Source organism: Etheostoma cragini, chromosome 19 (genome assembly GCF_013103735.1).
Source record: "Etheostoma cragini isolate CJK2018 chromosome 19, CSU_Ecrag_1.0, whole genome shotgun sequence".
NCBI classification, from domain to species: Eukaryota; Metazoa; Chordata; class Actinopteri; order Perciformes; family Percidae; genus Etheostoma; species Etheostoma cragini.
In genome coordinates, this window is record NC_048425.1 from 14,144,067 (window position 1) to 14,156,123 (window position 12,057).

General features: G+C 40.7%; 1 protein-coding gene across 45 annotated transcripts in view; it reads left to right on the forward strand.

Moving 5' to 3' along the window:
* The window catches only part of LOC117934721 (receptor-type tyrosine-protein phosphatase delta-like), a 362,606-nt gene that overhangs the window by 320,633 nt on the left and 29,916 nt on the right, over nucleotides 1-12,057 (forward strand). For 17 of the 45 annotated variants that reach the window (XM_034856605.1, XM_034856643.1, XM_034856616.1 and 14 more), the window contains 11 exons: nucleotides 1,692-1,961; nucleotides 3,082-3,663; nucleotides 4,121-4,266; nucleotides 4,939-5,083; nucleotides 6,696-7,001; nucleotides 7,875-8,068; nucleotides 8,438-8,464; nucleotides 9,452-9,569; nucleotides 10,006-10,593; nucleotides 11,028-11,128; nucleotides 11,227-11,483. In XM_034856605.1, the coding sequence (XP_034712496.1) occupies nucleotides 1,692-1,961; nucleotides 3,082-3,663; nucleotides 4,121-4,266; nucleotides 4,939-5,083; nucleotides 6,696-7,001; nucleotides 7,875-8,068; nucleotides 8,438-8,464; nucleotides 9,452-9,569; nucleotides 10,006-10,593; nucleotides 11,028-11,128; nucleotides 11,227-11,483 (2,734 nt within the window). The remainder of the gene's footprint in view (nucleotides 1-1,691; nucleotides 1,962-3,081; nucleotides 3,664-4,120; nucleotides 4,267-4,938; nucleotides 5,084-6,695; nucleotides 7,002-7,874; nucleotides 8,069-8,437; nucleotides 8,465-9,451; nucleotides 9,570-10,005; nucleotides 10,594-11,027; nucleotides 11,129-11,226; nucleotides 11,484-12,057) is intronic. The other 28 variants (XM_034856646.1, XM_034856648.1, XM_034856647.1 and 25 more) reach the window with 4 other exon arrangements.

A 12,057-nucleotide genomic window follows, 5' to 3' on the forward strand; every position in this document is an offset into this window, starting at 1 on the left:
GAATAAGTAATCTAACCCAAGTTAACAGTAATTAATGCTGAACAGCATGAGCAGTAACACTGACTTTACTTTTAATTTCAATCCTCCCTGAATGTTTTATAACAATGCCCCAATCCCTGTCTGTTTCCCTTAGTTATATCACCTACCTAGTCTTAAATATTTGTGTATACAGATCCTCACCAGTAAGTCACGACAATTGTCTTATTTGGTTTTGTCCATTGATTTTCCCTTTGTCCTAAGATGGTTTTCCCAGGACGTGCTCGCCACATTTACAACAATGTAGCATTACCAGACAAGCCCTTCCATTACTCTATGTGCTACCACGTCTTCCTTCTGACCCCATTACAGCTTAGTTTTGCCCCCCCCCGACTCCCTTACATGGATGCCTCACACAGTCACGTATTGTTCTCGTATGCATGACGGACTCCCACTCCCCTCCAAAAGGCCTTGAAGCCGTCCATGTGCATTATGAATGTTATACATTTAAGTTAACTTAAAAGTGTAACCTTTTTTTTAAGTTTTAGCCTTTTGTTTTTTTTGTTTTTTGAGAATTCTTTGGGATTGGGGATCTGCTAGAGCTGTCAAATTAGTTTTTTTTACTGTAGGTAATCAGGATTATTTGCTTGATTATATTTTGAAATTACATGAAGAACAATTTGTTTTTTGTGTCAGAAAAACTCTGCACTAAGAAATAAGTTACCACACATTTTTTTAATGTGGTGCAAAATGATAGCTTTGTGTACTGTACACGAATAAGGAAAACAATTTGAGTAGTTGAAAAAGCTTCTATCAGTGATATTTCCTGCAAATGCATCCATCTCAGAGCTTCTCACCTCCTCCTTGACATGTTCCAAACTAAAGGTAAAGTTCCATTTCTGAACTGAACTTTCAGTCCCTCTCAGCCCTTTATCTGAAACTGGACGGAGGCCTGCAGTCCTGTTAAAATAATTTAAATTAGCATCAGTTAATGTTCTTGATTTTGATTCATTCACAGGCTTCGACTGATTTGCACAATCATAGAATGTAGTGTAGCGAGACATGTTAATGCTTTAAGCGCCAGCATAATTGGACCTCTTGTGATAAGCTAGAGACCTCTCATTTGTCATGGAATTCACCAGCATAAAGAAAGTATGCATAATTTTACTTTCATCCTCTGAGCTGTCTGGCAGAGTTCTAAAGTCTAAAGCCACTTTAAAAAGTAAAGGCAGGACAGGGGAAACATGTTTAGGGTGATTGTGTTATCACCCTGAACTTGATCCAAAGTGTGCACAACATTTGACAGCCCTAGTATTACTTTTGACTGAGCCTGAAAATAAAAACATCACAGCGTCTTCTTGGGAGCAGTATCTATGTTTGTGTGATGTGAGAAAGTGATGAGGCACATTATCTCACATCAACTGGAAGTACGCAGCCTGAAAGTTGTTTCTTTGGATACAACTGCGGAGTGCCGTCGACTCTCCAGCCATATGTGCAGTTCGGTATATTTGTACGGACGGTGAGGCCGTATTTGGTGCATGGCGTCTGTGTTGTTCTTGGATCCAATGCCTCAAGCAATCATAGTTTATCCATGTAGAACCTGATTCTCATCTCATCATTATATCATGTATAAATGTGTTTGATGATGATCAGACTGTTTAATTTATTTTTCTCTTTGTCTGCTGGGTTTTCACACCATGTTTTGTCTTTTACAGTACGCAGAGTGCCTCCACGGTTCTCCATTCCACCTACAGACAATGAGATCATGCCAGGCGGCAGTGTCAACATCACATGTGTGGCAGTGGGCTCTCCAATGCCATATGTCAAGTGGATGCTAGGTGCTGAAGACCTTACGCCAGAGGACGACATGCCCATTGGACGGAACGTCTTGGAGCTCACAGACGTCCGGCAGTCGGCCAACTACACCTGCGTAGCCATGTCAACCCTGGGGGTGATAGAGGCTGTGGCACAGATAACGGTGAAAGGTAAAGCTGCTCCTTCTTTATAAGCAAAGGCTAAAATGTCAGCAGTATGGTTACAACAGATATATGAAGGCTACAGGTTGGCTCTGTAATAGCCAACTCAACTCATGTTTCAAATTATCTCTCTCTCTCTCTCTCTCTATCAATTTGCAGCTACTTTACGTTAAAAATACATGTCCAAGCAGAGACTACTGGCAGTTATTTAAAAAGATAGTTATTTACCTCTCACTGCCACGATAAGTCATTTGCGGAGGATTCCTTAAAGCTTTAGACAAGCTCTGGCACAGCCCCAGTGCATTAGATGCCAGATTGAGAATATAGCGAAGTGCTTATCTCTCAGCTGGAGAGCTACAGAGCCACAAGCTCACCATTTCTGTTAGCAAGCAGTAGAGGAGGGTGCGTGAAGGGGGGGGGGTGGGAAACGTACTGAGTATTGTTTGGTGTCCTCTGTACATGTAGGCATGGTACTTATCTCAGTGTAATCATATCTACACAGCAGCGTACCAAAAAGATATCCCAGATTGGTGCCCCCATGTTGACGTGCACACAAGGGACAGACTCCCGTACACACACTCAGCTTTGTTTTTCCTAGACATAACATAGAGATATTAGTCACAATATAACAGTCTGGCAGCAAGCTCCCCCAGAAGAACACTTCAGATGGCATTTGAAGACAATCTATTGCCCTGATATCCTTTGCATTGTGCCACAGTGTGGGGAATTAAAGCAATAAATTCACCTTTTAAATTATTAAAGTGATAAACACTCGGGAATCTGAGATCAACGGCAACCGCCCTCTCAAGCACGCTGCTGATCACTGGGTATGCACGTCGTTAATCTCACGTTAGTTCCTATGCAACAACTAGAAAAGTGAAATAATATTAAGACAAGCCAGCCATTTAGTAGAAACCACATGACATATGAGTCTCTTATGAGTCCAGATTCACTGCATACCATCAGGTGCAATGAGCTGGGAAATGAACGCAATCAACATAATTCAACCGTATACAAATTAAAAAAAATAAGTCTCTATGGCCCAGAACATAACATGAATTACTTTACAGGGGTATAACTTTGCTGCATACTTTGCATTTCTGTTAATATTTATGTAATATCATCACAGCATTGCCCAAGGCTCCCGGCATTCCTCTAGTGACAGAGCGCACAGCCACCAGCATAACGTTGACCTGGGACTCTGGCAATCCTGAACCAGTGTCCTACTACATCATCCAACACAAGTCCAAGTACTCAGAGGACTCGTACAAGGAGATCGACGGCGTAGCCACCACTCGGTACAGCGTGGGAGGCCTCAGCCCATACTCGGACTACGAGTTTCGCGTGGTGGCGGTGAACAACATCGGGCGAGGGCCACACAGCGAGAGCATCGAGGCCAAAACAGCAGAGCAGGCACCCAGCACGGCACCGAGGCAAGTCAGAGGCCACATGCTGAGCACCACCACGGCTGTCATCCACTGGGACGAACCGGAGGAAGCTAACGGGCAGATCATGGGCTACCGAGTCTACTACACCATGGACTCCACCCAGCATGTCAACGTTTGGGAGAAACAGATTGTTCGGGGGTCCAACTTTGTCACCATCCAGGGCCTCATCCCCAATAAGACCTACTACATCAAGGTTTTGGCCTACACCTCAGTAGGCGATGGACCTCTTTCCGCAGACCTTCAAATCATTGCTAAGACGGGAGGTGAGCATGGCTTTTTATTGTTCTATCAGTATAAAACTAATTCAGAGTTTCTCAAATGCTCACACTCCACATATAAACTTAGAGTGACACAAAAAAGTTTTGAAGCCACGTCATTGTGGTCACAGATCCTCAGTGGTTTACAGTTCTAAACACACAAACTGCTCTAGGCTGTCAGAAGAAACTCAAGTGGGAAAGAGTGCTAGATATCAGAAAACTGAGAATAAGAAATTAAAATGCCTAGTTGTTTATTTCTTATGAAAATGTTTTTTGAATTAACCCTGCACTATATATGCAATGTACTAATTTGTATCTAACGACTGTGTCTTCTGAAATACAATGTGGCTCTTGTAGCAATAACTCTCACAACAAAGTGGCATCTGTGCCAGTATGACTGTAATGATAATGAATAGTGCAAGATGTGGAGAGTAACGAATTTATCTCTTTATTCCAATTTCAGTTCCCTCCCAACCAACCGACTTCAAAGGAGAAGCCAAATCAGAAACAAGCATTTTGCTTTCATGGATCGCCCCGGCACAGACTGGTCAGGAAAATCAGATCACAGGATATGAACTTATGTACAGGAAAAGGGATGATAAAGAAGAGGTAATTATTTCCTGACTTGATCCGCTTTGGCCATTTAAAGCCTGGTATAACAAACAAAATACTCTGAATCACATAACTAGTTACTGAGTAGTGGTAGTATTGGGTGATGCAACCATGAATGCATATCTTAATTATGTATTTATGTATCATGAAACTCCCCAACATTAATACCAACACAAGTATCTTATAAAATACTAAGTCCTACATATTTATATACTCTACATTAAATTACAAAAATAATGGGTATGTTTTCTTATGTAACAATTACAGGGGATAATTCACTAATCCAATGTTGTCTAAATGTATATTAACAATATGATAATTAGTCATGAACAGCTAGAAATTAATACTTTTGTGAAGTTTGACTATAAAACTAACAAATGCAGCCATATGACTGCATTATAGGAGTTTGTATAATCAGGAGTAGTTCTTAAAGTACACAAAGCGAAAAAGAGAGACTTCACCACGTAATGTGTCAATCACTTAGAGTGTACTAAACTGAGTGTCAAACTCATTAATGTAATTTGACAACTTGTTTAATTTCTGACAGTTAAAGAGTATACCCTCACATTTTATTTTCATATTAGAAAGCAGCATACCTGTATTATATTATTTTTATTTGGAAGTCCCCGTTTTTATTTAACAACTGACAACGTGAACCTTCCTCCACAGAAACGTATCAGCTTTGAGCCGACAACAACATACCTGCTGAAGGACTTGAAGCCCTTCACTACTTATACTTTCCGGCTGGCTGCCCGTAGTAAACACGGAGTTGGAGCTTACACCAATGAGATCTCTGCGGAAACTCCACAGACACGTAGGTCTTCCTCCTTATCTGACCGAGTTTAAACTATTTGGGAAGGAACACACTTTCAAATGCATTCCAATTTTAAGTGTGCTGCAAAATCTAAAAAGTGACAAGAATGTCAGGCAGGTCCTGAGCACAGATAAAGCAAATCCGATTTTAGAAGGGTCGATGCATTTGAAAGATGTAACATTTGAAATGGTAAATAAGTGTTACCTGACCATGCAGTTTTCACTTTGAAAAGGTTGCATGGACAGTGTACCAAGGCTTTCCTGTGAAGTCAGGAGACAAGGTTGCAAAAGCTACACACCCCCACCTTTGTTGTGCAAATAATCTTGACTGAAATTAATTATAAAGCCTTGCATTATTTATATGAATGCTCAAATCTGTGTTGCCCAACTGCTTTGTGACATGGCACTTCAGGAAGCCTTGTCTCTTGACCTTGCACGTTGGCCCAAAATAAAAGAGAAGACAATTACAGAGGCTGAGCTTTCTATGTAACTACACTGCCAGGAACCACTTGGGATTTTCCCATTTTTGACATTGACGTTTATACTCAATTTAAATTAGAATCAATACAGGTGTGGAGTAATGATATAATAGAAAGCTCAAAGCAAGTATTGTGTCTGTATTTAGGGATATTTCCATCCAAAAGACCCCAGATTTATAAAACAGGTTAAAATTGAAAAATTGGATTCCATTACAACATTAAACAAAATTGAACTAAAATTATTTTTATTTTGGATTATCAGTGAGATAATTCCCCTTAAGCGATTAGTGAAAAAACACTGAACTGTTTGACTTAGCCCATAAATCTGTGGTCTCTGAAAAAGAAGGGCAGGGATCAGGTGGGTATAAAAGTTCAAATTCTGCCCAGATGTACTGTATATGCTGAAGTAAATGATGGAGTAAAGCAAAACGTGCATGCCAATGTTATCAGAATCTAATAAATCAGTCATGTCTCCTTGGGAAGTTCTCTGTACAATCAGGCTTTTACCACAAACCAACAGGCTTCGGAAAGGTTGGTGACAAATGCAACATTTTCTATTTTAAATAGTTAAAGCATCAACCTTTATGTTTTTGGATTGATGGTAACTGCTTGCCAAATTTGTATACCTTATTACTACATTTCTTTTTGGAATGGTTTATTAAATTATTTCTGAAGTACTTAATTATGTTTAGGTTTTCATTTTAAAATGAAAAGGATCTAAAAATTAGGATATATGATTTTTGTTCCCCTTTTTTACAATTTAATTTTTCCATGACAAAGGTAGGTTACATATGTTAAAGCTGTCCTTTTTCCAATCAACACCTTCCATTCATCATCAGTGTATACACATTTGTGTTGGTCTTAGTCTTTGGGTTTGTCCTTATTTGTGATGTTTTATTGATTTAAAATATTTTGTTTTCCCACATAAGTCCTTGTGCTTTTTTTCTCATTTTGTGTCATTTTATTTTTCCCTTCTTTTTCCCTTTGTTTGGTCAATTCTACCATCATCACCTAAAACAAACCAAAAACTGACACTCCTTTATAAAAAAAAAAAAAAAAAAAATAAAAAAAATCAATGAACGGCCTGACCAAACTGAAACCCTTCACCTGCACCAAAACTAACTCACCAAGCAGAACCCTCAGGGCCCCCTCAGGAAGTCAAGTGCTATAGCCCCAGCTCCACCAACATCCTGGTAAGTTGGCGGCCACCACCAATGGAATTACAAAATGGGATCATCACGCATTACACCATCCAGTATGCTGTGACTGAAGGGGAGGATTCTACTGTTCATCAAATCTCCAGCATCCCTCCAGAAAGCTCTCAGTTTCTTTTGGAAAACCTGGAGAAATGGACAGAGTACCATGTGACAGTAACTGCTCACACTGACGTCGGGGCAGGACCTGAAAGCCTGCCACAGCTCATCCGCACAGAGGAGGATGGTATGTGTTCGCTAAAACAAAGCTTCAGCTGCAAATCCAGTCTACCCTCTTAACCTACCCCGTCAAATACTAACAACCTCGCCTATATATTTACAATCCCCTCTTTTCTACACCCTCTGCCTGCTTCTACTAAAAGTGACTGTTGCTACCTGATACGTTTAGCCCCATTTTGGACTATGCACTTTTTCACCCAAACAAACTGTGACTCGCTTTTCAAAAAAAGCACCTTTTTGGGGGCTTCCCCCCCCCCCCCCCCTACGCTGCTCAATTTCAACACATGGTATGGCATTTTCAACTGCAGGCCTCCAACTTCCAGTCCCAACTGCCTTTTTTGAAATATTTTGAATGGCAGCATTTTTGTCTGACTCACATTTTTAGGAACTTGGCAAAAGTTCTGGACAGTGGGAAAAACAAAAGGTGGAAGAATTTTTTGAAGGCCATTTTTTTTTTTTATATATATATTTTTTTCTCCCCTCATGTGATAATCATTTTTTTATTCATTTTTTTTCCCCGTACCATAGCCAAAATTCTTGTAGTGCTTCAAGGATTTGAAAAACTTGAAGCCCCACTTTGGCTCCACTTTTCTATTTTGGCAAAACACATTTTTATTCCATGTTTGAAAAATCCACTCTACCCATTTTTAATGTTTCAAGATTAGGTCAGTTGTCAGACCTGTTTTTGCTGTTGTTTTTTTTCCCCTTACCATTGTTGAAATATTGATGTCATGCAGTGCTCGTTGCAGTTTGCTGCACTTTTGTGATTTTTTTGTCACTGCAGCATTTTCCGATACAACTTTTGGGCAAGATTGAAAAAGCGGGTGAAGGGCTTCTATAAGTTTGACCTTTTTTCTTCTATCCCATGGTGTTCCTCCAGTTCCTAGTGGGCCACCTCGTAAAGTTGAGGTGGAGGCTGTCAACTCCTCATCAATTAAAGTGATCTGGCGTTCACCGATGCCCACCAAGCAGCACGGTCAGATCCGAGGGTACCAGGTGCACTATGTCAGGATGGTTAATGGGGAGCCCACAGGACAACCAGTCATCAAGGACATCCTGATTGATGATGCCCAGGTACGACACCCTCCTCAGCCAGCCACTTCATCTCTCAGACACATAGTATCACTTTGTCTCTCAACTTAACACTCTTCTACTCGGAGTGGAAAAAAGCTCACTCTCATGATTTCAGTACAATAGTGAATATTTAACAATTTTGTCACTAATTACAATTCTACTGGATGCAGAGGTTGGGTAGATATTTATTTAAATAAGTCTACTTCTAATTATTGCTACAATTACTTTTGATTTTTCACAACAATCTAATTTATTTGTTGGTTGGCTGGAGACAAACTATGTGTGTATATTTTCTCACCAGTGACTAGTGGTCTATACCGGACCTCATTTTTTGTTTCTTTTCTCTCCATATTGCTTTATCCAAATCAGTGGGAATATGATGATTCAACCGAACATGTGAGTATTTTAACTTGCCAAAATTCCAAACAAGTTTTTTTTTTACCGTCATCCTCTGCATGAATGGCATGTGTCTTTTGTGCATTACAAGTTCAAGACCTTAAGATTTTAAACATCAGCTTGAGCGCTATTTCCACTTCTTATGATAAGAAGACAACTGAAGATGGAATCCTTGAATAACGTTAATACTGACCTGTAAAGGTCCCATGGCATGAAAATGTCACTTTATGAGGTTTTTAACATTAACATGCATTCTCCCTACCATGGGCCGAGCTGGAATCTTGCCCCTTATGAGCCCAACTATAAGAAAGAGACATAGTGGTTTTCAAACTAGCAATGTTGCAGTTGGTCAAGCCCACACCCCCACCCTTCACCTTGCCCCCCTTCTCTCCTCAATACATTTAAAGATACCAAAGACACTGAAATGGCACATCATGAGGAAAGCTCTTTTTTTATTAGGGGAACACTAAGATCTATATAAAAGATACTTCAGATACAGTATTAGAGGACCCCTAAGGTCTATAAAAAAAGATTTTAGATATAGAACTAGTGGACCACTAAGGTCTATATAAAAGAGACTTCAATACAGTATTAGGGGACCACTAAGGTCTATATAAAAGAGACTTCAGATACAGTATTAGAGGACCACTAAGGTCTATATAAAAGAGACTTCAGATACAGTATAAGGAAACCACTAAGGTCTAAATAAAAGAGATTTTAGATACAGTATAAGGAGACCACTAAGGCCTATAAAAAAACTTTCAAAAAGCAGCATTTTATGGGACCTTTATACACACAACAAACCTATCAACACTATCCTTTTTCACTGAAGCATGCCTCAATATTAAGTCTATGCTGAGAGAACGTGTCTGTTGTGTCTTTTATGATGATTGTACTGACATCACATCCCACTTGTATCTCTCTACTTGCTTATATCTGCATATTATCCAGTGAGTGCCCTGCAACTAAAGTCCTGCATCTTTACAGGAAATGATCATAACAGAACTGCAGGCTGAGACCACATATTCAGTTACTGTGGGAGCCTATACGACAAAGGGCGATGGTGCACGCAGCAAGCCCAAACTGATCACCACCACTGGCGCAGGTATTGTAACCATGACCTCTGACAAATATCACCTGGTTCTCTGCTAATAGACTCCATTTTTTACATAAAAATGTGTTTCTGCTAAGCTGTGACACAGCAGCCAATAACGAGAAAAAAAGCTCTGTGCAAAAGTTCTTGTCATCAAGTGTGTAAAGTATGAATGCAGCTAATTTGAGTGCCAAAACTCTTACCCACTGGTGTGACAAAGCATTTTTTAAATATTGAAAAAAGTAGTGGGAGTGACAGGAATACACCCTACTCCAGCTCTTTTACTCACCTTTTTTGACAGTGATAAACCACAGTAAAATGACTTGGTTTTACTTACAAACAGATAGATGTCAACTGATATGAATGTCTACTAGAAATATGATAACATGGAAACATGGTTCTCCATATTTAAAACAAGTTGTCCCTTTCTCCATTGGTACTGTCTTAGTTCCTGATAAACCTCGGCTAATGGTCAGTACAACCAACATGGGCACCGCTCTCCTCCAGTGGCATCCCCCAGCATTAACCCATGGGCCCCTGCAAGGCTATCGCCTCCGTTTTGGCCGAAAAGACGTGGACCCTCTGACTGTCATCGAGTTCCCTGAGCGAGAGAACCACTACACTACCAAAGAGATCCATAAGGGAGCCTCATACACTTTCCGCCTTTCCGCACGCAACAAGGTGGGATTTGGTGAAGAAACAGTTAAAGAAGTCACCACAAATGAGGATGTCCCAAGCGGCTACCCTCAGAGCATTACAGCAGAGGGTGCCACCACCTCCACAATTCAGGTCAGCTGGCAACCTGTTTTGCTGGGAGAGCGAAATGGCCAAATAGTGAAATATGCTCTGCAGTATAAGGACATCAACAGCCCACGCAGTCCCTCAGAACTCTTCATCACCGCCCCCGAATCAACAATTATTCTGGATGGCCTTAAGGCAGATACCACTTATGATATTAAAATGTGTGCCTTCACCAGCAAGGGCTCTGGTCCCTATAGCCCAAGTGTTCAATTCAGGACACAGCCTTTGGATCAAGGTAGGACCAGTCCCTGAACCGTTTTAGCTCTTTTCCTTTTCAAATCAACCTTTCCCTGCACAGCCCTTTCCACCCACAGCAGCTTCCTCTGAAAGCCTCAAATGACAGAAGGTGACAAAGTATGGAATCAACCACAGGACTCTGGTATTAACATGTTGCCCTGTCATTAGCCTCCCTTATCTAAGAATGATTTAAGAAACTCACATGGTATGTATGTCTGTTTGTGTCTCGTCAGTCAAGCAAAGGTCAGTCATTAATTTAAGAGTTGGTGTTGTTAAGAAGGTAAGAGAACAGTGTTGAGTTAAGTGTAGTACTGATTTCAGCCTGGTTTTGAAGGGGACATTCTCAGGTAAGAACTGGTGTGGTAGCACACCACACGTTGGTACACAACATTGTGTTTTGTGTCTAAATCACTTGCTCCCACTTTCTTTTAGCAGTGTTTGCAAAAAACTTTCACGTGAGAGCTGCCATGAAGACATCAGTGTTGCTGACGTGGGAAATCCCAGACACCTACAACCCAGCTCAGCCTTTCACTGTGAGCAATGCCTTGATACATCTAACACGTTCATATGTATTCACGTACTCTACACATTACTATCATCCACAACCGAACGTCAACTCATTTGCATACAGATCCTTTACGATAATGGGCAGAGTGTGGAGGTGGATGGGAAGCTAACACAGAAGCTAATCACGGGTCTTCAGCCTGAGACACAGTACTCCTTCCTCTTGACCAATCGTGGCAACAGTGCCGGAGGTTTGCAGCATCGTGTGTCCACCATGACAGCCCCAGACATTCTCCGCACCAAACCCTACCTGGTTGGCAAGACCAACTCAGACGGTATGGTGACTGTGGAGCTACCATCAGTGCAGACGTCCGAGAAAGTAAGGTGAGTAGAAATGAACAAAGGTGATTTCTAATGACTTGAATCATCAGTCGATAAGCCCCATTGAAATGCTCTTTGAACCTTTTTTCAACCAGCAAAAAGAGTATACTTATTAAAATTAGCAGCAGCGCATCTCGCTCACTCGATGCTGAAAAGAACAGATCACCATGCCTGTGAAGCACAGCAGCAGCTACGTTTCAACTCTTTTCTTATTCTTTTCCTTCATATTCTTATACATAAGATAAAAGCAAAATTGTCTTCTTTTTTTTCAAATGTGGCATCTACAGTTTCTGAAAACTATTTACATGAAAACTATTGTTTTTACATGTTGGTGCCTCCCAGAACGTGCCTGGGTCCAGAACTTTTAATCATGTCTGATATAAGACAATTTAAACATGGCAAATTGGCTGGTTACCCGTCGTTATGGTGTGGAATCCACCATCCACTTGAGTACATACGGTTTTTAAAATATGATCTTTTTTGTTAAATTTGTGGGTGTGGGCAGAACTAAATCCTGTAAACTTTAACAAACTGAATCCTGACCCACGCATTGATCTGGAATGTACTCTCCAAGTTG